At 40.0% G+C, this 25,794-nt stretch overlaps 2 protein-coding genes across 3 annotated transcripts; one reads left to right on the top strand and one right to left on the bottom strand.

Annotated features, from left to right (window-relative positions):
- Positions 1 to 476: 476 nt before the first annotated feature.
- LOC112566833 (vacuolar protein 8-like) lies at positions 477 to 11,041 on the bottom strand. 2 transcript variants are annotated; one of them, XM_025243228.1, is made up of 14 exons: positions 10,769 to 11,041; positions 8,181 to 8,520; positions 7,824 to 7,947; positions 7,310 to 7,408; positions 6,747 to 6,812; positions 6,139 to 6,204; positions 5,514 to 5,605; positions 5,058 to 5,155; positions 4,103 to 4,290; positions 3,597 to 3,671; positions 3,208 to 3,327; positions 2,772 to 2,903; positions 2,393 to 2,523; positions 477 to 1,809 (listed from the first exon to the last, which is right to left on the bottom strand). In XM_025243228.1, exons 2-14 carry the CDS (start codon positions 8,348 to 8,350, stop codon positions 1,701 to 1,703), a joined length of 1,470 nt encoding a protein of 489 aa, XP_025099013.1. In that variant the 5' UTR covers positions 8,351 to 8,520; positions 10,769 to 11,041; the 3' UTR covers positions 477 to 1,700. The 2 variants fall into 2 exon arrangements, with proteins under 2 accessions (XP_025099013.1, XP_025099021.1); XM_025243236.1 differs by lacking the exon at positions 10,769 to 11,041 and adding an exon at positions 10,316 to 10,648.
- Positions 11,042 to 13,290: 2,249 nt separating this feature from the next.
- Positions 13,291 to 25,242, top strand: LOC112561152. Its single transcript, XM_025233452.1, has 19 exons — positions 13,291 to 13,734; positions 17,476 to 17,555; positions 17,772 to 17,902; positions 18,371 to 18,451; positions 18,996 to 19,101; positions 19,550 to 19,594; positions 19,846 to 19,897; positions 20,284 to 20,455; positions 20,757 to 20,858; positions 21,045 to 21,121; positions 21,311 to 21,431; positions 21,775 to 21,816; positions 22,327 to 22,393; positions 22,538 to 22,645; positions 22,804 to 22,854; positions 23,023 to 23,048; positions 23,268 to 23,357; positions 23,657 to 23,835; positions 24,122 to 25,242. Exons 2-19 carry the CDS (start codon positions 17,527 to 17,529, stop codon positions 24,212 to 24,214), a joined length of 1,572 nt encoding a protein of 523 aa, XP_025089237.1. The 5' UTR covers positions 13,291 to 13,734; positions 17,476 to 17,526; the 3' UTR covers positions 24,215 to 25,242.
- Positions 25,243 to 25,794: the final 552 nt, after the last annotated feature.

Genomic DNA, 25,794 nt, shown 5'->3' with positions numbered 1-25,794 from the left:
TGCTTTTCATGTTACACCCACCACCTTGCTGTTCCATTCATATGGGCCTTTTGGCAGTGTAATCCTTACAAGTGTACCTGGAGTTCATACATTCATTTAACCTGTAACTGGTATGAGGGGTACCAATGGTAGGGGAGATATGATAGAGTGCAGCAGAGGTAAACTTAAGCCAGCAGGGCCAGTCTCGTGCCCGCATCAGAAGGTCCCCAGTGAACAGTTGTCTGCTCCTTCAACTTAGTCACTCATCTCTATTGGCCACCTTCCGTGTAAGCTTGGAGCAGCATCTTCGGCAAGGTTAAGTCGTTCATCTTTTGCTCCCTGTAGGAGACCTGAAGGTGTCTCCTGAAGCATTTAATTTCAAATTTAAATACTTTGATCTGTCTCTAATTCAATGAGCAGGGTCCATGTCTCACAACCATACAGCACAACTGGCACAACAAGCACATCGTAAAGCCTAATTTGGTGTGGAAGGCGACTTTTCTGCTATTCCAAATTTTATTGAGTCTGGCCATCGCTACTGACGCTGCTGTGATCCTGGGGCTATGGGACATACCTGGGATTGGGGGCTATAAATAGTGCTAAAATCTTTCTTTGCATGTTGCCGTGCACACACACATATACAGTATATATATATATCCATAAATCCTTTTTTTCTTTTGCCCTGCCTTGCTTTTGTTTCTATTGTTACTTGTCAAACTGAATATCATTCCATTAATGTTTTCCTTTTACAGACAACTTGCTTTCAAAGACCTATTCTATGGTCTAGCCCCTCTTCCTATTTTCATTATAAACCACTTAACTACCTAATGACTGTTGTGAAGTATCCACAATAATATAAAAAACTAAATTTTAACAAGTACTCATCCATCAGCTTAATTTTGGTGTAGCTAGCTTTAAAACTCATAAAAGTGCACAAGAGAAACTTCTAGTATTGTTATTCTTAGAAAGGCAGCATTAAAAAGGTGGGTATGTCTATTTGAAGATTTTTAAATATTTCTAGGTGAAAAGTACAGTTTGCAGTCATTTTATGAAAACGACATCAAATGAATGACATTTATGAAAACGATTAATGGTATAGTCACTATACTATAGTGCAATATGGGACTAATCTAAGATTGTGCAGATGGTTTGTGTAAATAGAAACATGCACATTTATTGTAAACTATGGGTCGAGATTAATCAGTTGTATTTCGGATCAGTAGAAAAAGTGCAAAAAGAAGGTAACGTAACAATGATATCAGTAAAAAGTAAATACAAGTGAGATGAGAAAAACAACGAAAACAGAGGCTAGAGTAATTTTAGTACAATTTATGATGAAATGTATATCTTTATTTTTAGAAAAATATAAAGTATTTATAGCTATGTGACTGCATGTAATATTTTATTTGATGTAAACATTCAAATTATATAAAAGTAGGATTGGCCGGATACAGTTTGACCTGTGCACATCAGTCTTTTTAAAATGTGAAATTGTGGACATGAATCAGTTCAATGGATTAATATTGTGTTGCAAACGCTTTATATTACAAAAGCAGCTCAGATGCACACTTTTTTTAGCATCTGGAAAAACATTTACTCAACAAAGCAACATTAACAAAATAAAAATTGGGGCAAAGGCATTGAAGTTTTAGAGGAAGCTGAAGTATGAAATCCCAGCAAATGAATAGATTGGTTTCCTGTACACCTGATGCAGTTTATGTTCAGAGTGGCTTAACTTTTTCAGGTGCCTCTGCCAATAAAGGCATCATGACAGCTTCCATCAAGCCCGGTATAACGCCCAAAGCTTTGAACACTTCCTCTGCGCCATTTCTGTGCAGAAAGAAAAAGGTTCTCTTTTAGTAAAACTTAATACAAGATGACATTTTGCAATGGTTACAAAGCTAAGCTCAACTCTGCATGTCCATATCCTGCTAAAGCAGGAAATGAGTAACGGAGACTTTCAGATAATGTTATTTTGTCTGAAAAAAATTTATGAAACATTGATCCATATAACTCTTCACAGAACATGATCTAGTTTTTTCCCAACCATCAACAAACACTGCTGGTTCCATAGGTGCTTGATAATTTACAAACGCTGGAGCTGCACCACCAACAGGCTTAGATTTGCCTATAACTCTGTAAATAGTTACACAATTTTTAATTCTATAAAATATATTTGCGGCAGGTGAATATTATGAACATTGCTATTCCCTTGAGCACAAGCGCGTCGGCACCCATCCCCTCCCCCTACACACAGAAAGTATAAAGGGAAGATAGTCAAGATGGAATGACTAACATCATAAAGGCAAGTGAATGAACTACAGTACTGTGCTAGAAGCTTGCACTTTGTTTTTGTTGTTGTTGTTGTTTTTTTGTTGTTTTTTTTTTTAGAAAATTGCCGGTATGTTTATACTTGAGGAGAAGTTCTGTGGTCTGAGCAGGCATCACAGTCAGGAGGGACAGCAGGAAACGCAGTCCATGGGTGCGGACTGTAGGTATGGCGGACCTCAAGCAGTTATTGACCACCGTGGGAAGATACAACATCTGTCGAGAGAAAATAAAATATGGCTCAAGAGGTCCACGAAGGTCTCATGTCAATACCAGCTGTTCAAACTAAGAGCAATAGTTCTTTTATTTATAATCGTTGCATATCATTTCCAGGTTTTCTATAGAGCTAATATGTGCGTGAAACATCTTATCGACATTTATACTGTTAACTATTGGCGTATGTAAACGTATATTTTCTTCTGACATGGGGATGTAAAAAAAGCTCCTACACAAGAGACACTCACAAGTCTGTTGCTGTTCTGCCTGAACCTCGCGAAGTTGGCCAAGGCACGAGTAAGATGGCACAGCAGCTCACTGCTGGCTGGTCCCTTCGTGAGAAGATCCCCGGATAAGACCATTAGCTCCTGGAGGCCACCCTGCAAAATGGATTTAAAGTAAAATGAAACTTCTTGGTTGGATCGCTGTACACTGTTAGGGTTGGATACTTTTGTACATTGTGAGGCTTACAAATCATGTCAGATTATTGTCGTGGAATTAGACCATCCGGAAATAAGACTGGAATTTTAACAAATAAAAGATTAGGAAGTTTTGATGTTGCTAAGCCATCATTGTTCTTAGACGCTTGTGTTTTAGCAGAAGCCCGATCACTTCCAGCTCTCAGCTGACGAGGAAATGTTTATAATGCAGTTCAATGAAGGAAAGTGATCAGAATACACAGACCTGATCGTCAGGACCCGTGGCTAGGTTGGCTACAAGGCAGGCAGCATTACACAGGACTTGCTCGCTTTTAGGTTTTCTGTTCAAAGCTTTGTGCAGACTTCGGCCACTGGTAAAGTCTTCCTGCTCACAGAATGTTCACACTCCTCTCAGTTCCTGTATACGAGACACAGCTCGAGAGGACTCAAACCCAGGACAGGAAATATTGTGACTAAAGGCAACAAAATAAATGTTATTATTTTAAAGGTACCTCGAGTATGCCGTTACGTGGAACCATTGCTGGTGCATCGTCGACTGTATTCAGGCCCTAGCCGATCACACTTTGTATATACTACATATAACATTGCAAAGAAGAGTCCAAATGATACTACGAAGTTTAAACACGAACTTACCTGAACTATCCTGTGCTTGTTTTCATCGTTTCCAGTCGAAAGATGGGCCAAAATTTTCAGCGCAACTTCCTGCATCTGAAAAGGTCAAACTTGTGCTGACGATGACATGCCACATATTGTACAAAAAAAAATAAAAAATAAAAAAAAATAAAAAAGTAAATCAGCAAAACGAAGTTAAGAAACCAAATTGCGTCTGTCACCAACATGTCTGCTAAAGCTAACACACCTTGTTAAATTATCAAACATGAAAGTTATGAAATAATATCTGATTTATAATCAACAGGCCTATCTTTGTGGTGTACAAAACTCATCAATTCAAGACGAAACACCTGTCACATAAATACTAGAGGAAGCATCATCTTTAAAAAAACGAATCTGTTCTACAGAAAGGTGAGATCATTCCATTTGATGTGTAATGTGCTAATTCGGATTGCACACAGTCCACGTACAAAACACTGGTCACATTTGTCATAGAGCCAGGTACAAGGTGCTGTAATGAAATAAACCTGTTCATCATCGGAGGCGGTGAGGGCCAGAATGCGGGGTAGCGCTCTTTTGGGGCTGCTGACGATGGTGTCGTGTGTACCCGGGTTGTCCACGATGTGCGCCAGGGTGCTGAGCGCGAGTAGCGCCGCCGCCTGACTCGGGTGGGTGCACAGCTCCAACACCGGCCCCAGGGCGCCATCGTCCAGCGCTGTCACAACCGTGTGTGTACACACGAGTCAACACAACTAACTCTCTGGATCATCACTGATGCTAATAGAACTACCACGGACGTGTATAGTTTTTGGTACTACAGTAAGAGAGAAAGGAGGTTCGCTGCATTTGCCATAATTATAATAATAAACCAATCTTATATAGCGTATTTCCCTAGTTAACAAAAGGCTAAATACGCTTTGCAAAAGCAAAGCAAATAACACATAAACACGCAGACCAAAACATGTCAGCAAACAAAAGAACAGAGAGATATCAACAGACAAAAAAACAAACAAAAATGGGATAACCGGCACACGAAGCATATTGGGGCAACATATAACAACGGACTGGCAAAAGCTCGCAGAATTCGAAAACAATTAAGGAAATTAGCTAAACTGAATAGAAACTGATTAAGTCGCGTATTTCCATTATCAACTATATAAATAATTAATGTAATTTATGTAAACATGACCGTGTTTTTCAGGCGGCGAGAAAGATCATGTCACGCATGGTTGACTCAAGGAGAGTTTTTGTTTTTCATCATGGTTAATCCGTCTTCCACGTTTTGTGTCAAAGTTGGTCACGCGCAAATTTTTCAGGGCAGTACAACTGTCCCGGCAAAGTAGGCCCGCAAAGTATCTTTCGTGTTTGCCACTAAGTTGCTATTAATTTCTAGAGATTCTAATAAACACAGCCAACACATGAATCTACACGTGGATACCGGGAAGACAGGTCCTGCTGTCCGCACAGCACGAGCCGACTAACCTTTGCCCCTCAGTTCCGGTGACTTGCAGAAGATTAAAAGAGCGCTGATTCCGTCACAAAGAGTCTCATCTTCGCCGTTCTTGACTCCTGTTAGTATCCTGCATGTAAAAATTGTGTCCCAGTATATATCCTACACACGACAAACTTGACACCCGTTAATATCCTGAACTTGTGACCTCGATGACAATGACGCTCCTTACTTAACTGAAAGGATGTTGTAATTACAAACTCTTTGAAAGTAACACTGTGCTGGTTCGCTTCCACGAAGGTGATGCTATACACTTATTATTCGGTAACAGCAACGGTGTCTATACTACCTCAATTAAGTAACGTTTAATTCGATGGAAGTGACGTTGTTACTTGCTCATTCAATGACAGTGACGTAACGTTCTAATGACTAGTTTGATGACAGTCACGCTGCACTCACTAGTTTGATGACAGTCACGTGGCACTTACCTACATACAGCTTTGACGGCGCCAGCCTCAGCCAGCATCGTGTGCAACGCGGGACGCGTGGAAAGTGCGTGCAGGCCGGCGGTCACGTGACGCTGAAAAACAAACCAGCGATGACGTCACTAGGGGACTTTTTCGGGGTTTACACATACAAACAGGAGAGGTAAGCGAGGACTTCTTTAATGATGATCATAATAATTATTGCACTTCAAAGTAGGAACCTTTACATCACAAATCCTGCTTTTGTCAGTAGTAAAAAAAAATCGACTCGTTTGACGTGTTCTCGCAGGTTCACATGCACACTCATGTGGTCAGCACCACACTCCTACACGCACACACGTGCTCATATATATATATATTCATGCTCATCCACACAACGTACATTTTGCATAAGCAAATTTTCCGCCAGACTGCATTATAAATTATAATCATATTTTAAGCAAAGACCTGGAAAAACAAATCATGTCATTATCTCTAAACAGTTATGTGCTCATCTCACCAAGTCAAATATCAGCTTGGAAAAAAAACCAACCACTTCCAAAGGTTTCTATGGCAACAATAATGACAACAGCCTGACGGCTGTAAGAGTAAAATTAACAAATGTACATATTTGTCAACGAACACAAACCCGGATTTGAACGTTGTCAATAATGGAAAGCGTAATGAGAGCTTGGACGCCGCCCAGTTCCACAACCTGCAAATGTAAATAGCAACTTTACTGACATCAAACAGCCTAGCAGTACTTTTAATCCATCAGTTCCTCCGTCAGCCTCCTTCACGGTAAAAGTAATAAATGTCAGAATGGTTAAGTGAGCCCTAAACATTACGACCCAAGAACAAGACCATTTCAGTTTCTTTGTCCGCTTTTAAGTTGTATCATCTTAAGCTGCTGGTTAAAACCGTTGCAGCGCCCAAACATTAGTGTGAAATTTGTTTAGTTTAATACTCAATAAGTTTCCGTTTTCATTTCCCTAAAGAAATGCCGACTACTTGTATCAATCTTTTCTTAGGAATGTTTTTTTTTTCATGACTGTAGAGAGCATAGTTGAAGTTATGGGCAATTCTGTCCTTTTATCAAGAGACACAATTGTCAGAAGACTAACTGATTAGCTGCTGATAATGTTAATAAAAACATAGTACGCTGTTCCAGAGAAATTATTATATTATATATATATTATTATATATTATATTATATATTTAGAGAGAGAGAGGTTCAAGGGGTGTAAAGTGACTTGCCTTGCCGACTTTTTTTGGATCCTTGGTGGCATGTGCTAAGCCTTTCGCACTTTCTAGCTGGAAGGGCTGTGCAAAAAAAAAAAAAAAAAAACCAAACAAACAAACAAAACATTACTAATGTGAATTACCGGTGGACAATGCAGAGGGACAAGCCTTAACTGTTTGCATTGACTATTGTGTACAACACACACACCAGAAGCAGCAAGGATCGTGATAGATAATCTATAGTTGGAGCGGCGAGTCATCTGCAATTCAAGCTTACTAGCAACATGTTGCTTGAAATAATACTTTTCTAATAATGTTCGCTACAATCACGGATTGTTAGTTGTGCATTCGTACAACCGTGATGTGAAACATGTTTCATTCAAACACAATGAATCTCTGGTAACCAAAGGTCGTCCCATGACCTTTTTCAGGTCATTAGGGAGAGAAGGTGTTAGAGACCTCACTATCTGGAGCCAGGTCATTACGTATTCTGTGGACCTATGCTCCTCGAGGAATAACAAGGAATAAACTAAACATTGCGGATTCAACGAGAAACGGTGAACATGAGTTGTACTCACCAGATGTGGAGACCTGCATTTGGTGACGAATTCAGCGACCGGGCGGCACTGTTCGCAGACTCTTTCTGGTTCCTCACAAGCCAGCTGTGGAAGCGGAATCTTGCAGACAAAAATCAGTTTAGATATTGTTTACTTCAAACCACAAATTGCGGAGATTTTTCCAAGATGCACGTGCTTTGTCTTTTCCTAAATAATCTGGGAATATTACTAGAAAGATTATGTTGACCTCGAGAACAACTTCCACCACCACTCACGAGATATTAAATGAATATTAAATAAATATTAAATAAATAACAAGCAAATGTTTATTTACGTGTAAGTTTAGGAGACTTGTAGATTGCACCGATATCGTAAAACAGTTTATGCGGTTCGAGATTGTTTGAAATTAATTTGAGATAGGCCTTAAAGCTCAAAACCGCTTTTGAGGACCATAGAGAAGATTTTGCTGGTCCTGACTAGTTCAAATTAGTATCATCTCAGAAACGGTACATTACATTACATCCGGGTAGCTCACCTTTTCTTTACAGCACTTGGCGCAGAAGATGAGGCCGCACTGGCGGCAGTGGTGTCGTCGCCGTAACTGATTGAACTTCGCGCCGCACAGGGCACAGGCATTGACCTCCTCATCTGGAACCCACCTGAAGACGGCTCACCAGTGAGGATTTTATATGCAGATACCTTAGCAGCTCTCAGAAAAAGTTAAGTCACATATCGTAGCATAAGCTTCTAGAAAAAGTTAACATTTTATTCTGTTTCTACTGACCGAGTCTCATAAAGCATGGTGATATGTAGTGGTTTTATTAATGAATTAAGAATTTTCATATTTTATAATAAAAAATAGCGAAATTGGTAATTACAGACAGATATTGACCTCGACTTCACCAGTTCAAACATAGGAGCGCGGAAGACGTCACTGGTGCCCTCCACTCTAGCAGGGTGCAAGTCTTGTCCATCCACCCGCACTATGGCGGGTACCACCAGCCCGTGCGACATCTGTCGGGACACGCGTCGACCCCCGGTTCGGTTTCCAGTCTCGTCCATCACATCGGTTCGGTCATCCTTCAAGGGGCAAATACGGGACCCCTGACCTCTGGCACTTTCACACGTGACGTCACCACGCCGTTTTAGTTTGTTTCCCCCCTAGCTGAGTACGGTGACCTTTGTGAGGTTGCAAGACGGGGAGCCACCATGAGACGGGAAGGTTGAATAAGCTGCAAACAGAGCAGCTGACACATGATGGATGACAGCCAACACGGAAGAGCAGAAGCAGTCTCTGTCAGCTATCCTCATTCAGTGCACACATTTATGAAGGACAAACTTTAGAAATAAAATCAAACGCGAACCTTCTCGCTTTTAAAAAAAACGGTCATCATACAACTTGATTATTCACAATCATAGCCAACAGAGGCATGTATATATGTGAGTGCGTGCGTGTGTGTGTTTGTGCGCGCGTTTGACCAAGTGTGTGTGACTTACTTAAATCCCAGCATGAGTTTTGTTTGTCTTAAAAAATAAACTTGGGGTGGGTATTTTATCTATCAGTAGAGTTAGCTGAACAAACTTAATGACCCGCTTGAAATCAATACCCTATCTCTAGTTCAAGCAAAGTGATAACACATGCAGAAAGCACTCTGCTGACTATCTGGGTGTTATCGCCATGGAGTGTCTTTTGTTATCAGTGTTTAACTGTCACCAAGCACGTTAGACATCGCACTTCATGTTTTACACTCCCCGTACCATCAGCTATGACCAGGATCGAGAAAGTTCGGGGAGATAGGTGTTGATTGAATAAAGGACACCCTTCTGATTACACAGCCAACACCGACGCAGGTGGTCAACACTGACGGCAAGGAAACATTATTTGATCGTTAAAACAAACACCCAAAAAAAAAAAAGTTCCGGATAGCTGGAAGGTTACATTTTTAAATTAAATGCAAACTGATTTTCTAGATGAGTAGGGTTAGTTTGCAGGCCCCCACACTGACCAAGTGCGTGACAGGAAATTCAAGTTGAAACCAGACTAGTTTACTAGGAATCGCCATTTATTACAAAGATGATTAAGAAGTAAAATACACAATAATTTTGCTGCTAAAATATTATAGCTTGTAATTTATAATGTGTTTAGGTTTAAATCTCTCTCTATATATATATGTATGTGTCATATGTGTGTGGGTGGAAAGGAAAGAAAAAAATGAGTAGGAAAGTTTGAGAAAGCCAGCGACTTTTTTCTTCTGTCCCTACCTACTATTAAGTTCCAGTCCTACAGTGATATTTACTACTACTTGACATAACGAACTTATTTTGACAAAAATACTATCAATTCTGCTACTGAATAAAAGGAAAATGACAGTGCAAAATACTTCCATTTTAAAAAAATGACTTTCGGAACTGTTTATAAACACCACAGGCTGTTGATTCACAGGTCAAGGTTGTTTACAGGTTGTTCCTAGTAATAAATCATAAATGACAAACATGTCGTGTTGCGGGTAGTATGTGTACATCATGCTTTGTCCAAGCTTTCATATTGTTTACAGGTAGTAAATGCGCCATGCAGTGTTAATCTCGGATGCGGCAGATTAAAAAAAATAAAACTTTGTGTTATCACTTTCGTCTCTGTGATAATAATAATATGTACCTCCTTTATATCAACGAGAAGTAAGTTATGTGAAACATGAGCTTATCTTGAAAGCGAAGCGACCTCATCCCTATCTCACCATTGCGCCTGCTTGTCTTTTGTTTCACACACATTTATACACGCGCGAGCGCGCGCACAGACACACAGAGAAAGGATAAAAGGAGGCAGAGAGAGAGAGAATGAGACAGACGGAGAGACAGAGAGATAGAATAGAAAGAGAGGTGGGGAGAGAAATTAAGAGATGAAGCAGACGCAAATGAGAATGAATGAATGAAATAGCACCAAGCTGTCAGCCCATTAAAGCTCGCACAAAGTACAACGTGCACGCATAATAAATATCAAACTCGTCACGCTCGGCGTAACATGCCAACCTTACGATGGGCGTCGTCTCTCTCACAGTTTGAGTCTCTGTACAACGAAATAAGATGACTGATCCGAATCAACAGATGAAACAATTTTTCCACACAAAAATATCCTTTGCACTTCCCAATCACCTGCACTTCCTAATCCTGAGCTTCGGCTGTTTCTTCAACAGTTTTTTTCAACAATTTAATACGTCATAAGTCAAGAGGTTAATTTGGGGTCAACCTCTCCACGGCCACTCCATCCAGATGTTTGGAATGCTAATTTCCTGGCGAGTATGACATGCTCTCCGTGAGTTTGCAGTTTAAACATGCACGCGGAGTTCACATGGCTCGTTATGTATGTAAGTATACGGACTGTGTGACGGCGGCCATTTCGTAAACACGGCTTCACGTCTGCTGATAATTCGGGCAAATAATTCAAGCAAGAGAACAAGAAGACACTTTAGAAATGATGCATACCTGCACGGTTTTGATGTTCATCCAAACAGAAACGTAGTTTTAGTTCCCCACTCGTGACAAGATACAAAGTTTCCTCTCGTCTGCTCGGGGGCGGAGTAAATCGATGGAGTTGCTTCCCCTTTATCAGGCGGCGAACTCTTGTGTCTGCGTCTTCCTCTCCACCTTGATTGTTTATGTGGACTTTTCCTGTCGGCACATCCGTTTGAAAAGAAGTGATAGCATTTGAATGAAACATTAAGTCACAAAGCCTCTGGTTTATTCAGCGATGTTGGAGACAGAGACAACGACGAGGACACAGGTGAACAAGGCAGGTGGGGAGAGCTCGAGCACTGAGTGGAATGCAGAAGCCCTCGATGAGTTTTTGAGTCGTGAATGATGTTGGATCTTGTAAATGGCTCGGAATTTATGTAAAATACAGTTACACAAAGTCTGCTATTAATTTCGAAAACAAAGCGGACACAGAGATGACCTGTGTTTATTTTTAAGCTACAAACGATAGTAGGTCAGTGTGTAAATGATTGTTTATGATTAAATGTCAACTGTAGTATAAATATAGTTATTGTCATTATATGCAAACAGTCTTTCAAAGAAGCAAGAGCTGATTTTATTTTTGTGAAGTAATAGTTTGCGGAGTGATCTCAGTTTCACAGACAAGTAGCATATACAACTGCGGCGACCGGCGTGTAAACAAGTTTTATGTACCAGTGGTTGTCTCTTTTGCCAGTTGTACGCCATTTTAGCTGTCTCATTAATTAACGAGTCGTGTCTGTCTCAAACAGGAAGTTCCCGTTGGCTAACTCCCTGCCCTTGGTGACTCCCTCTGCATGGCCTTGGTTCACAGCTGACTGTTTTCTCTCTTTCACCTTCTCACTAACTTGTTCTTCCTCTCTGTGATCTTCTTTTCCTTTTCAACCCTCATTACCTCCGCTCCTTTTTTTCTCCCTCTTTGTGTCTTTTTATGTCTTATATTTGATCAGCACCTTCCTTAACTCTAATCATCTGTTTTTCTTTCAGTTTCTGTTGTCTTTTCTATTACGCACGCGCACACACAGATGTAAAGATAGACATAGAGATACATACACGCACACACACACAAGTGTACACCCAGTAACACACATCACATCACTCGCACACGTACACGCACACGAAAACACACACACACTTAACTGCACTGTTTTCAGACAAGATGTATGTACTGGCTTATAAATTATATTTCTGAACTCAAGGGTTGATGTCCAAGTGGCTATAAATGAAATATCTAACTAGACAAGTCCGCAGGCGAGTTTGACAAACTGCAGGGCAGCCAGGGCAGCAGATAGTCGATCATGTACACCGAGGACAGATATACACTGATCGATCTGAAGGACGTGCACATCTCTCTGCGCGTGCCAAACGTCTAAAGGTCTCCTGCATTCTTCTTTTCATTACTTATATGTTCTTCTGTCTATCCGACATTTGTCTCTGTGTGCACCGTATATTTCTCTGTCCATTTGTCTTTCTTCTGCCAGGCTGTCTTTCTATCTGCTCTCAGGCCATGGATTAGTACTACTGAAGTCTCAGTTTTCCTTTTCATATTTCCTTTCCAATTAGTTTGCTTTGAAGGGAAATACAATAAATACCAGCACTGAAGGAATGTCCAAAGAAGACTGATTCAGAAGAAAGAGGCGATAATTTTACTATTCCTGAGCAAGTACTTACAGACACCAGCCCAATCAATTGCCTATTGTGGATGAATACGAACAACTGGTGCCACAATCTTTTATTCATGTCATTGTAAGAGTGGCTCATATCATTTTGAGTATTGCTGTTGTACAGTCTATTCAGGCCCGCAGATGATGGCGGACATAAAGCATTAAAGACTTTCCAACAAATAACAGTTGTGACAGTATTAATGCTCATTGTACCCGCTTTTCTGCTGAACCAAAGGTCGAGCGAAGGTCTTTTTGGCCAAGTGTGAAAAAAAAGTCGCTAGTCGATCGCCGTACAGCTGTTGGTGACCAATCGAACTCCTTCGACGTCACGTTAGTGTCAACAGTTTTCAACATCCGTTTACATCTTAACTTTAAGACACACATTGTAAAATATAAAAATGTCTTACAGTCGGTTCTGTTCCCCGATGTCACTACAACACAATTTATTTTATCCAAATAAAAAAACAGTGGATGTTTTTGTTTCCGCATAGCTTGGAACTGAACAGTTACAAAAAATTTGGATCTGATTATTTGCATTTTTCGGACTGTCAAAATTATTTATTAGTTGCAGTCTTTAGTGATTTTAGTTTTTATCAGGATGTGACATCAAGCTGGACTACACCAAACCAAACCCAAAGGACAAAGATGTACATCATCATTTGTATTGTATGATATAGAGGGTGACTGAGTAGATGTGAAAGGGAGTGGAGAGGGAAAAAAGGGAGGAGGAGAGGGAGGAGTGACGAGTTCAGGCTGGTTGATGCTGATGCTGACGTTTGCGTTGTTGCAACATCATCGATCGAGGTGCCCGCGAGGACAGCGGGCCACAGCCCCAAGTGTCGGCGAGCCGCGAAAACAAGCTTGCTGGCCCTTTGTGGCCGCGCACACAACACTGCTGCCTCTTTGTGGCGGTTGTTCGGGACACGATCTCGGGTGGGGGACAGGGAGGCAAGTCACGTCCTGCCTCGATCGTCACGAGTCTGTCCCCTTCCCTTCCTTCACTCCAAGGGCCGAAAGACGGGGTGATCTTGATGTTAGGGATTTGAGTGATCTTGTCGACTACATCGTCCACGTCCACGGATTTCGCCCAGAAGCGATACAACACTGATGCTATAGAACTGCCAGTTTGCGCCGCCATTCAAAGCAAGAGACATTCTTCCTGTGAGCTATGTGAGCTGAGTTTTCTGTGTCGTCATTCTAGTCTGTCTTTGGGAATGGAATTGGATCAATCGCCACAAGCGGTGACAGTAACACAGACGAAGTTTTGCTTCTGCTGTAAGTACGATGTCAACACTGCTACTTTCAGTTTCTTTGTTTTGCTTGTGCGGTTGCATAATTGATATTTTTTCTGTTCCTGCTCATTATCATCATCATTATCAGCATGTTGTTGAAGGAAGCTTTCAACCATCCTTATGCACAGAGAGAGAGGTAAAGATCGTGAAGGTCACGTTTGTATCAGCTCTCCTATTGGCTTGAGGCCTTCGCAGCGTACATGTATCCATGTACAATTCTGACGTCAGTGTTGTTGACCTTGACCTGTGCATGGTGATATTTGTAGTTGTGTATCTCTAAAACAGATTTGTGTGAAATAATATCATGTGAGCTTTGCCAATACATTGGAAATAACTTCACCCCACTAGTACTTTAAGAGTTACAGCCATCAGCCACTCAAACAGAATGGAGGACACATAATAGTTCCAACAATGTTTCGCGAAGCAGCAGCTGAAATGTGCTGTAGTCTTGATGTGAGTTGTTCACCTCAAGTGTTGTACACAAACCAGGACTAGAATGATTTCCATCTGTTTACACCAGGTAGTAAATCTGCTCTGCACTTATTACATTCAACGCGGAATTGCTCTTTGCCTCGTACAAATCGATCACTGTTGTATGGATGATGGATAATTACCCAGCGACCCAGATCACTGATACATGAGCCAAGGTGGTGTCTCTTCCATCGACGCTCTCTTATCCCCCTAGTACATGCAGAAATAATTAACTTTTAGCATGTAACCCAAGTATGAGTTAACTAATAGAAGTGCGTATAAGATTACACAAAATAAGCGGGGTACATGAAATCACACGAATGCGAATATTTTTCAAAGTGGATACAGCTATGTAAATATAAACAAACTAGGCGAGATGCTTGGTGGCATGGGTCGTGTGCCCCCAGGCAAGTAGCTTTGTTTATGTATAGGCACATACCTTCACTAAGAAAGGATTTCGCATTAGGGTGAGATGGAGGAAATGTAATGAAGTGGGAGGCAGGAGCTGTCTGGACGTCCAGCCCTATGAACAGGTGTCACTTATTGAAAGATGTATGCATGTTCTTTTAGAAATCCTAGCCCAGGACCTTCGGTCCATTATAAAGTTATGACACGTATACACAAACACATATAGATATATAGATAATCACTGTGATACCTGTACCTGTGTCCTATATCAAACGAATATGTAAATGTGACAATTTTTTTATCATGGTGTCCTCTGTTTACGATTATGTTTCTTGCTTTGTTAACTGTCGGTTCGTTTGCAGTCTTTTATGTTCAGTGCATTGAGCTCATCCATGTATCCGGTGAAAATGAGCTCGATACTACTATACTACTACTAATAATAATGAAGTCAAATATAATGATTTTAAAGGGATAGTTACACGATGATGTCAGAGGAGAGAATGGGAATATACAAATGTGGAATGTAGCATTATGTCGAAGTGGAATACTGCAATAAAACACTTTGGTGGCAGTCAATCTTCTGTAGTACCCATTGACACAATCTACTTCCATGTGGTTCTTTGCATGCTGTGTGTGTTTCTTCTTCGGTTTCTAAATTTACTGTTCATGATCCTCCTTTTAATACATGCTTGCACACTTTTACTATAAGATAAAAATAATCGTGACGATGATGGTCATGATGATGATAATGATGATGAGGAGGAGGAGGAGGAGGACCTGGCTACAATCAACAGTGTCAGGTGCTACTAGTAACTACTGTCCATGATGGGACCTGTGATGATGACCAAAGTGTCGGTCGTAGACATCGATTAGCTAAGACTTCATCGTAGAGAGGCGCTCTATATCCTTCACTGGAATCATAAAACCTTGTCATGTTTGGAGTGTTATCCCCTTCTCTTGTCAAATTTCTTACTGAAACATAATAATAAAGTTTTTGTACAGACTGATATGACAACTTTCTGGAACTCTCCGTCATCTCACTTCAGATTGCTTGAATTTACATTATGAGTTTGACGACAGTGATTTCTTTGTTCTCTTTCCGAGACCTGTGAGAATCGTTGTTCAAAAACAAGGAACGGTGTCATTTGCTCAATTTTGGGAATTAGAATCTAAGCATAAATTAAAAACCCTCTCTCAATTATTTTTTTCAATCGGGTAAGGCTTTAACAGGAGGCCTAACCTTTACCCCGTCTAGCACCAGCTTCCTAAAGAAAGTACCAGACTGTCTCACACAGCTTCTCCATCCTCTTGCCGCTGGGTTTCCTACAGGGTCGGCATTATCTTTTGTTCTGGGACACAGATGTTTGAGTGCCACGTCCCGGCCATTGACAATGAACCTTTATTCCAGGCTGAACCGTCGTGACCAGACAGAAAAAGATCACGTGACCCAAAACACAAGCGCACCGTGGATAAGACTGGTTTGGACAGCTAACGATGCTCGGAGGTTAACGCTTGGAAAATACAAGCCAGGCAAGAATCAGTTGGCAGCCGTTGATTGCTTTCTAGATAACAAACACGACGAATAGGAGAGGCGCTACAGTTCCTGTTTAAAAAAGGAATCTGAGGAGGGTGACGTAGTCTGAGCGTGCAAGGAACGCTGGGATCGATCGGTGACGTGACTGTGGAAACCAGACAAGACATCATATTTGGTCGGGTGAGAGACAAGCAGAGTTTTGCTGCAGGCAGTAATATTTTATAGGTTAAATGTTATCGCTTGTGATGCAGCACCCAGTAAGATTCTATCGATTACCGCCATGTTTTGATGTTGGCAAAGCTCGCAACGGTGGCGAGTAAATATATCTGAAGTTCTGTTAAATCTTCCTGGGTTTTGTACGATAGGATACTAGTTGAAATAGTTTCACGAATAGTAGTTGGAGAATAAGTAAGTGGAGAGTTATTTTGTAATCCAGATCACATGTATGCTGCTCTCATTTTGTTTAGTTTCATAGAGCAGCACAAGATTGGAGAGTTAGGAATGACTAGGTTCGCAATCTCTGTCCATCACTTACACACCCATCTATACTAATATAAATGTGTGTGTCTGTATGTGTATGTATTTCCCCTCATGCACATGTACACACAGATACATGGACAGACATATACACAGATACACACACACACACACATTCAAATACTTGCTTCACATTTCCCCAAAGATCAGTCTTTTACCTGTTTTAATCATACCATACCCTTTAGTTTTTGAATATTAAGTAATACTTCAATATATATTACTTTACCGTCTTTCGTGGTGAAAACATGGAAGGAGAAATATTACTATTTCACGAATACCCAATGTGTCTTAATTGCCATGCATGTCAGGGACCGTCCTTATGACATTAACAATGGGGTAATATAGGAAAGTCTTTGGGCATTTACTGACACATTTCGTGGTATTTTCCACTGTGTCCATGCTATTCACAAATTTTGACAAAGACAAAACAGAAAGCAGTACAGATCTTTTATACGGGGATTCGTACTAAATGGAAACAAGAATTATCCAGAAACAGCTGAAGGAAAGTAAATGTTCCGTGAAGCAAGACACATTACAACCCTAAGCCATTATTAATTCAGGGACGTTTTGTAAGTAAGATCAGGGCAAATAAATATGTTATGTGCAGTGATGCAGTAGCCCGGATGTAGGCTCTGAAGACTTGAAAGTTTTACACATCTCGTCGACTGAGGAAACACGTTAACTTTTATTTTTTTTTATGTAAGTGTTCGCGTGTTCTCTTCTCTAAACAGAAAATCAACAAATGGTTGAAAATGCACGTTCATCCTGTTTCAGAAAGTAAAGGTCGGATGAAGTGAGACATATTGGATTCGTGAAGTCTGCACAATGACCAAACTATATACTGAGGAAGCCGAGTAAGTGATATTGTTTAAAATTGAAAAAAAAAAAACCAACTCAATATACATTTAGAGATTAATTGGTTTGATTGATAATTTATTTAGTTTCATGCGTGATCCACATGAACACAGATCTAAAGGTAATGATAACAAAAAAATAAGCCCATGCACAAACTGTACATGGAAATCCGTCTACTCACTAAAACACTCGGCGACTTTGTTTTGTCTGGACAGTGGAGCGCCTTACTCAGAGCTGCAGATGGTGGACCAAGGCACTCCGCCATTGCTGAGTAAACGGCAGACATTCTTAATGAACTTCACACAGTTTGGCCTTAACTTTATGGTTCTTCTTCTCAGTGTTGTGGGTGAGTGTTGTGTGGCTTATTATCTTTCACTGAGCTCGTTTTGCTAATATTTACACAATAATAATAATAATAATAATCATCATCATCATCGTTGTTGTTGTTGTTAATATGACTACATCATATACAGTGAAATAAGACAAGAGAAAGTTATGCCAAACATTTCACGGAAACCCAGATATCATGTGGACATTATTTATATAAACATATTGCTCACTTGACTGTCACAATTCCTTCAGATTTATGATTTTATTCAAATTTATAACTCTTCAATTTAGATACTTTTAATCACGGGATCTTTAAGCTTTAATCCATTGACTTATTCTGCACATTCTACTAATTAGCTTAGAAAAGCTTCGAATGTTAACGTGAGTCAGAGCCGAGGAGCTCTCTAAAGGTCGGAGATAAAGATACTGTATAAGCTTCAGCTGTGTGACGACACTCACGTGCAGACATGCGCACTCTGTGCAGTGGTCCCTGCCCAGATGGAGGCGCTGGTTGGGGGCTCAGCCAAAGGGAGCTGCCTCGGGGGACTGGTTGCCGGAGGAGCAGGTTCGATCGTAGATAAGTGATGCCGACCACAGCGGTCGTTGTGTAGTTATCTGCTCTTGTGGCGCTAATGACATTAGCTTGTGTTACTGATTATGACTACATTATTTTTCATTTTATTGCTGTTTTCACTGATGGATCCACTCTGCCACATTTCCCTTATACTTCCTTCTGTATCCATACAGTGAGACGCAAATCACAAATAATAAATGACTATAAACATACACAGCTAATAACAATGTGATAATAAAGCAGAAAGACAAGAATAAATGATACAACATTACTTCATGTGAAAGAATGTCTCCTTGGTCCAGGAGTAGAGGACATGTCCCTGGTATCAACTTTTATTTCGTGACTCTTTTAGCTGTCTTGATGACAGGCTGAAATATTCATATTTTCTTGAAACCACAGACCAGAGCAGACGGGCGCTGAATGCAGAGGCTGCCTACAACCGATAGTCGTTTTTCTGATAGCAATACGTTCACATGCATGTAACAAAATGTGCTTTATGGTGTGGTGACATGCATTGTGATGTGTGTGACTGCAGCTGTGACGTTCCTGGTGAGTCCTATGATCGGCATGGTGAGCGACCGCATCAAGAGCCGACTGGGCAAGAGGCGACCTGTCATGCTCATGGGCACGGCCTTCATGTGGTAAACTTCTCCAGCCCCTGTCTTCCGCTTCTACACTCGTCCATTGATCCATATATTCATCAATCATCGAATAATGCATTTGCATATAAATATCGGATTATTTAACAACTGTAGCTTTAGATGCTTGTGCCAGTTCTGTCAGCAGCAGAAAGTACCTCATAAATCTGTAATATATTGTCGTTTTTGTAATGATATAATTAAATACAAAATGTCAGCTGTTCGAGGCTTGCTCTCGTAATTAAAACACCCTTCTCCCTTGCACATCCAGCAGGAATGGCTACTTCATTCATCAGATGAGTTAAGGGCAGTGGAAAAAGAGGTTTTGGTTTCATCTTATCTCTTACGTGGGTTAGACACGGTGAACCACCTACAGCCATTAGACAAAAAATCTTTTCCTTTTTTGAAATACAAAAATGTTTGTGAAGAAACATAATGACTTTATTTACAGTGTTGGTCTTCTTGGAATGGCATTCAGCGCTCCCCAGCTTGTCATGTGAGTTCTTTTAATTGTGAGTTTACCAGTTATTTAAAAATTGTATTGATATCGGAAAATAAAGAACTCGATATTTTTTTATTCGAGATTCTATCAATGCGTTTTGGTCATCCTTACGTCTATAACTGCAGTCTTTTATTCAGTCTTTTACAGAAAAGTAACATTAACAACGAAATTGTAATGTTTCTCAGCTGAATGTTTAAATTATTAATTAGCAGTGAAAACAAAGTACTTTTGAACTTCCTTTGCAGAGAAAGAAGTCCAAAAGGCTCCGAGGAAACAGCATTCAACAACACAGAGACAGTAAGTGGTCCGGCAGTAATTGCCCATTGTCTTGTAACTGAAAATTGCAGAGCAGATTTTTGTCATGGATTTGACATTCTTTGTGCTCTCTCTCTCTCTCTCACACACACACACACACAAATACAAGCAAATATTGATATAACTTCGATGTAGCATTATAATTGCATATTTTAACTGGAGTTAAATGGTAAAGGGGACTTTACTATATTGCTATTCATGTCCTGCAATACAGACAGCTTTTAATTCCCCTGCAATGCACATTGATAATGTACGAGAGACTAGCATTGCAACCGATAGTTTCAACAGACTGCCACTGACATTCACACTTGCATACATACATTAACGTGTATTTAAAGGACAAAATCGCTGTCTGCTTCCTTGTTTAGTGTATCCGTGACCTGGCTTTCAAGCGATGTCTTCCTTTTTCCAACTTAACCGCCTCGACACGTGACATCCGGTTGACCGGAGGTACCCCGCCAGGAGGAGTGATCCTCCCTCGCAAAGACGAAGGCGTTGGGTCGGAAAAGATAATAGAGGAGGATTATCCTGGGAACACAGGTATCCCGATCTCTTGGGCCTCAGTTGATTATCGAAAACACATTCTACCACGAGACCCTTACCAACTCAACTAGGCTACGATACGACAAAAAGACACTGAGCGATCACTGCAGTTACCATAACCTTCTTATGGATGACAAATGACACGCAGACCATGAAATACATTGAATGGGTGAATGAATGAATGAACTTAGAGAATATGAACAGCTGGATAGGAAATAGGGTTGAAAATAATATGAAATGTCTTGATGAGATCGAATCGAATGGACATACAAATGAAAAATGTATTTTTGTCAAATAGGTTTATACATCTTGTTTTTCCTCATCGTCATCTCTTCACAAGCGGCCATATCTGTTCCGTTCAACGCTCTAGTTGCAGACAAGTCTCATCCTTCGCAGAGAGGTGAACCATCGCTTATCACATTTCTCTTTAGTATGGTGATGTCCTAGTGATGGTCATAAAAGTAGTATTAGAAATGTTCGTTCGTAGGTCATCACATGTTTGTGCTTAATTGTGTTTAATTGTTTATTCATACATCGGCGACACGAGGGAAGAGTCGAGTTTTACATTTTTTCTCAAATTTTACAGGTTTCAACTCTGGAGTAATGGGCGCCATGATTCTACTGGGGAACGTGTCGGGCGCAGCTGCAGGCTTGAGCTTCACGGTGAGCAGTCGTCATTCTTTCGCCTGTCATGTGACAGTCATGTGATAATCATGTGACAATGTCACATAATGTCCCACAAATGACAATGGGTTGTCCGTTTCACACAAACGTTTTAAAAAAATCTAAAATTGTTATCACGAGAATAGATGGAGCTTATCGTGAAATTTTTTCCAATTCTCTTTTTTTCAGCACATTGGAATTCTTAGCATCTATGGTGTTATTATTGCTGTCATTGTTCTCAGCGTAGCCGTCACAGTTGTCGTCACAAAGGAACATTCTGGAAGAGACGACGGGGAGAAAAAGAAGCTGGGTATGCCAGTGGCTGATTTTCTAATTGTTATATTGTTCATATTTTTAAATGTACGTTTTTACCCTTTCCGTCCAGAAAGAAACTCTTTTCCTGATGTGTACATGGAACAAAAAACCCCGAACATTCACTTTCGTGTTTATATTGCTGTCAATCTGTGATACCAATGCTCAAAATATTAATATGTTTATTTTTTATGGTAATTATAATGGTATTAAAATTTCTCAATACGAAGTTACGAAAAGTGTATGATAATATTGTATTTTTAAAGTTTTTTCTTGACCATAGTCATTTTTTAAAGCAAAGAAGAATAAATTTATTATTAATGTTATTTCTGAACATGTAGGCTGCAAGGTCATTTTTGCCGGATTCTGGAGTCCTCTAAAAGGTATGATTGTGCTGATGAGCACAACACGAACAAACAACAACAACAAACAAACAAACGCATCTTGTTATATACGGGGGATTTGCCTCCCATTCATCTTACAAATGCTGTTTTCCATTGCCTTATGATCTGTCTTGTGTTTTGTATTTTCATATATCATTTTCCTCAGACCATTATGCTGTTCCTTGACTATGTAAATATATTTGACCTGTTGATCTTCAGCATAATTATGTGAGCAACACAACGACTTTGTGCAAGAGTAGATGTATTGAGTGTGTATGTGGCGCGTGTATCGGTGTGTGTGTGTGGGTGTTTGCTGCTTTTTTGTTGGTCATTATAGTGTTACTCTTCCTGACAAGTGTTCTGAGACTAAAACTAACTTTTGCAAATTGAGACAGAGTGGCAAATTAGTGGCTGGACAGCCAGTTTCATAAATATTCATAAAATTGTATTCATTTCATCAATGTCAGAACTGTTTGACAGAAATCTTTACTTAGCAAATATCATTTCCAGAGCACGACTTCCGTTGGGTTTTCATCACGCGGTTCCTCATGCAGCAAGGCGTTGCGACAATCACGGGGTTAGTCACAGTAACCATCTCTCTGAGTTCATCACCTGTTGAACGCTTTGTACAAGCTGACACGAAGTACTGCACAGAAAGGACTGAAATCTATGTCATCATCCAACTTCTCCTCCTCCACTCTGGGACTGTTTTCTGTTTCAGGTTCTTGGAGTACTGGCTGGATGACATGGTGCAGTTGCCGTACTGCTGGACAGCGGCGACGTCCGTGGCTCTGATGTTGTTGCCGTTGTTGTTTTCTGCCGCCGTCAGGTACCGCGTGCAAAAAAACATTATGGTCTGGTCATTGCGAGAATCATGATGAGTCTGTGTAAACAAAATATTTCCGTAAAATAACAAAATTATCGTGCGCTAGTTTGTGAAAGACGTGCTGACTTTCATTTATATATCTCTTGACTCCTTTCCTTTAGCTCTATCGTCTTTGGCATTGTGTCAGATCGAACTGGAGAAGAAAAGCCATCGTCATAGGAGCTGGTGAGTAGAACATTGACCCTATATGCTTTACATAGAACGATGAGAATGATGACGACGCCGATGATGAAAACCTTGATGAGGAGATGTGGTTTTATAATATGCCCTAAAAGCATCGATTTTTCTGACTTAAATTATAATGTATTCACTTTCGACAGCTTATTTTATGCTGTTATGGGACATAGTTAAATGACATTTTTTTATGTTAACAACATTCCGTTCAAGATTAATAAATGTATACGCCAAGAATATTTTATTTTAATTGTATTGTAAATAGACTGTCATTGCTATTATTCGAGAGAAAAACTGAGACAGAGAGACATACAGAGTGTGTGTGTGTGTGCGTGCGCACGTGCGTGTTTACTTGTGGCTGCATTATTTTTGTTTATTTCGTATGTTCCAGCGTTTTTAATGGCTGCAGGATCCCTCGCAGACGCCTTCATCAGTGGTCACTCGGCCTATTACCTGGCTATTGCCACGGCTTTCCTTACAGGTGAGATTTTCATCTTCGTCAGCAACAACAACTGACCTTATATAACAAGGGGAAGTAACACAAGTACATTTAGTCAAAGATGGCGCTCGGAGGTCGTACGGCTTGCGTCCCCTTGTCACATCATGTTAATTGGGAGCATTTTCCAATTTTCAAATACCCTTGTAAATGAAAAGATTCTTTTCTGTAAGAATGGGTGTGGGGAAAAAAAGATTAAATATTTCTTAGGAATTATTATGACAAAATATGTTTCATAAGCTTCTTACTTCACTCTTATCCTCAAGTTCGAATGCATGTTGCAGGCATCGGGTTTGGCGCCTTTCAGTCGGTAGACTTTGCCCTCGTGATGGACGTGCTGCCCGAGGAGCAAGAGAAGGCGAAAGACATCGCTGTTTGGCACCAGGCTCTCGTTCTGCCTCAAGCCTTGGCCACGCCCATTGGCGGCCTTGTTCTCGATCTCTTTGAACGTGTCAACTGTCAGGTGATTTAATGTGAAGAGTACCGGGTGGTTGAGCCACTTCGCGACCTCCATTTAACTAAGAAATAATTTTTAAGTTCCGATTTACATCAGAGATGCAAAAAAATCCCAGGCTATTTTAAAGTTTGACATATATTTTAATCTTTGTTAGTAAGCTTTTATTAATAAAACATTGCTATCACGACGGTCGAAAATTGGAACGTAACATATATTTAAGATTACACAGCTAGATTTCTAGATTGGTTTGTAAAGTTTAGTTCAAGGTGCAGCTGCTGTCTTTATATTTCAGATTGGCCTGGGATACATTGTCCTGTTCGTGATCACCTCCTGTTACTTTGTGCTCAGCGGGGTCTTCGTTATAAAGATCCGCCGCGCCAGGTAGAAAAAGCGAGTATCTGCCTGAAATCTTTATTGACACCGTGTGCAGCCAAAGATGCTAATAAGAAAAAAAAAATCCAAATAGCCATACAACATCGTCTGTGCCAAATCATCAACAGACGGAACATCGACTGTAAAGGCTATGAGAAATTTGAGCTTTCACAGTTCAAAGAAATTTAGCGTGGAGAAAGTAAGAAGTCAGCAGGTCAACAAAAAAAAAAACAAAAACAAACAAACAACAACAACAACAAAAAACCAAACAAAAAAAAAAAACCAAAACAAAAAAAGCAACAAAACTGGGGTGTTGAAGACATTTCATGAGATGGAAATATCTGTCCGGTTATGTTTGTGGTGACATTTACAAGGTTCACATTAAGTTCATGTTAAGATATGCTCTGATAAGTGTATCAGATTTTAAAATTCAAGGAGAAGAGATTTCAAATAATTAAAAGGAAAACTCACAACACTACATAGCAACCAATGTCGGATGCACCGAAGCCTGGAGGGTGAAAGGGCGACCAAAAATTCTGTGATATAGTGATGTCAAGGATCACAAGCTAGCCGGAAGTCCGAGAGGCTGTATGTAAAGATTTATCTAAACCTGTGGAAAAAACAGCTCTAATCATAATGCTGAAAATGTTGTAATACCTTCTTGATTTTATTTGCTTTGGTGTAATTTTCTCAAAGGGGGTTAAAGACAGTTTTGATAGGGAAAAGGTTTCCCGTTGCTTTGTGTCCAGTTTCATGAGAATACTTCCGTGGCCGAATGAATTATGGGACATATGATGGTCAGGATGATGCTGTTGTTGCTGTCGTTGTTGTCCAGTTTCATCATTTTCTGATGTTATCAGTGTTATTAATAAATGTGACTGAGAATAATATTATTAGACAAAGCTGTGTTCACTATAACACTAATAATCACACCAATATCGGCAACTGAAATTTACTTTAAGCAAATGAAGAAATATAAAAGCTGTTCATCAAACAAAAACCTTTTCCGCATAGAAATTAAAATAAAGCATGCAAATACCACATCTTGTGGTTTGTGATTCTTTACTGTTGTGCGACAAAAAGACGGAAAAACTACTTTGCAATATCATATGTGTCTTGTACATTCACTCACTATCATTCAAAAAATTCAGTCTCTCTCTCTCTCAAACCTGAGTACCTCAATAAAACCACGATGGTCAACCCTGTAAACAGGTGTCATATTTGTCGGAGCTGAGATGCGAACCCGATTATCACTGTCGTGATGACGTCACTCACCACCCCGATTAAATAACCCTTGTAGTGCTTAAACTCCTGGTACTTTTAATTCTCGCGATTACTTCCCTTTAATGTGTGGTTTAATTTTTCAAAAGACTCATGTTATCTTAACAATAAACTTAATGGCAGCGGTGTCTAATGCTCCGTCCTTTCAATATGTTTTGTAAATATGTGAAAGGCACAGTTATAGCTAACAGCCTAAAAAATAAACTGTCATTCCTAATTGTGATTAAATGTTTAAAAAGTCGTTTAATTAAATAAATAAATAAAATCAAACTTTATTTGTTGCATACATTTGTCTTACATTTAAACACTATT

The sequence above is a fragment of the Pomacea canaliculata genome, linkage group LG1 (genome assembly GCF_003073045.1).
Source record: "Pomacea canaliculata isolate SZHN2017 linkage group LG1, ASM307304v1, whole genome shotgun sequence".
NCBI lineage: Eukaryota > Metazoa > Mollusca > Gastropoda > Architaenioglossa > Ampullariidae > Pomacea > Pomacea canaliculata.
The sequence above is the reverse complement of the archived record's forward strand: the minus strand, read 5'-3'. Positions and strand labels throughout refer to the sequence as shown.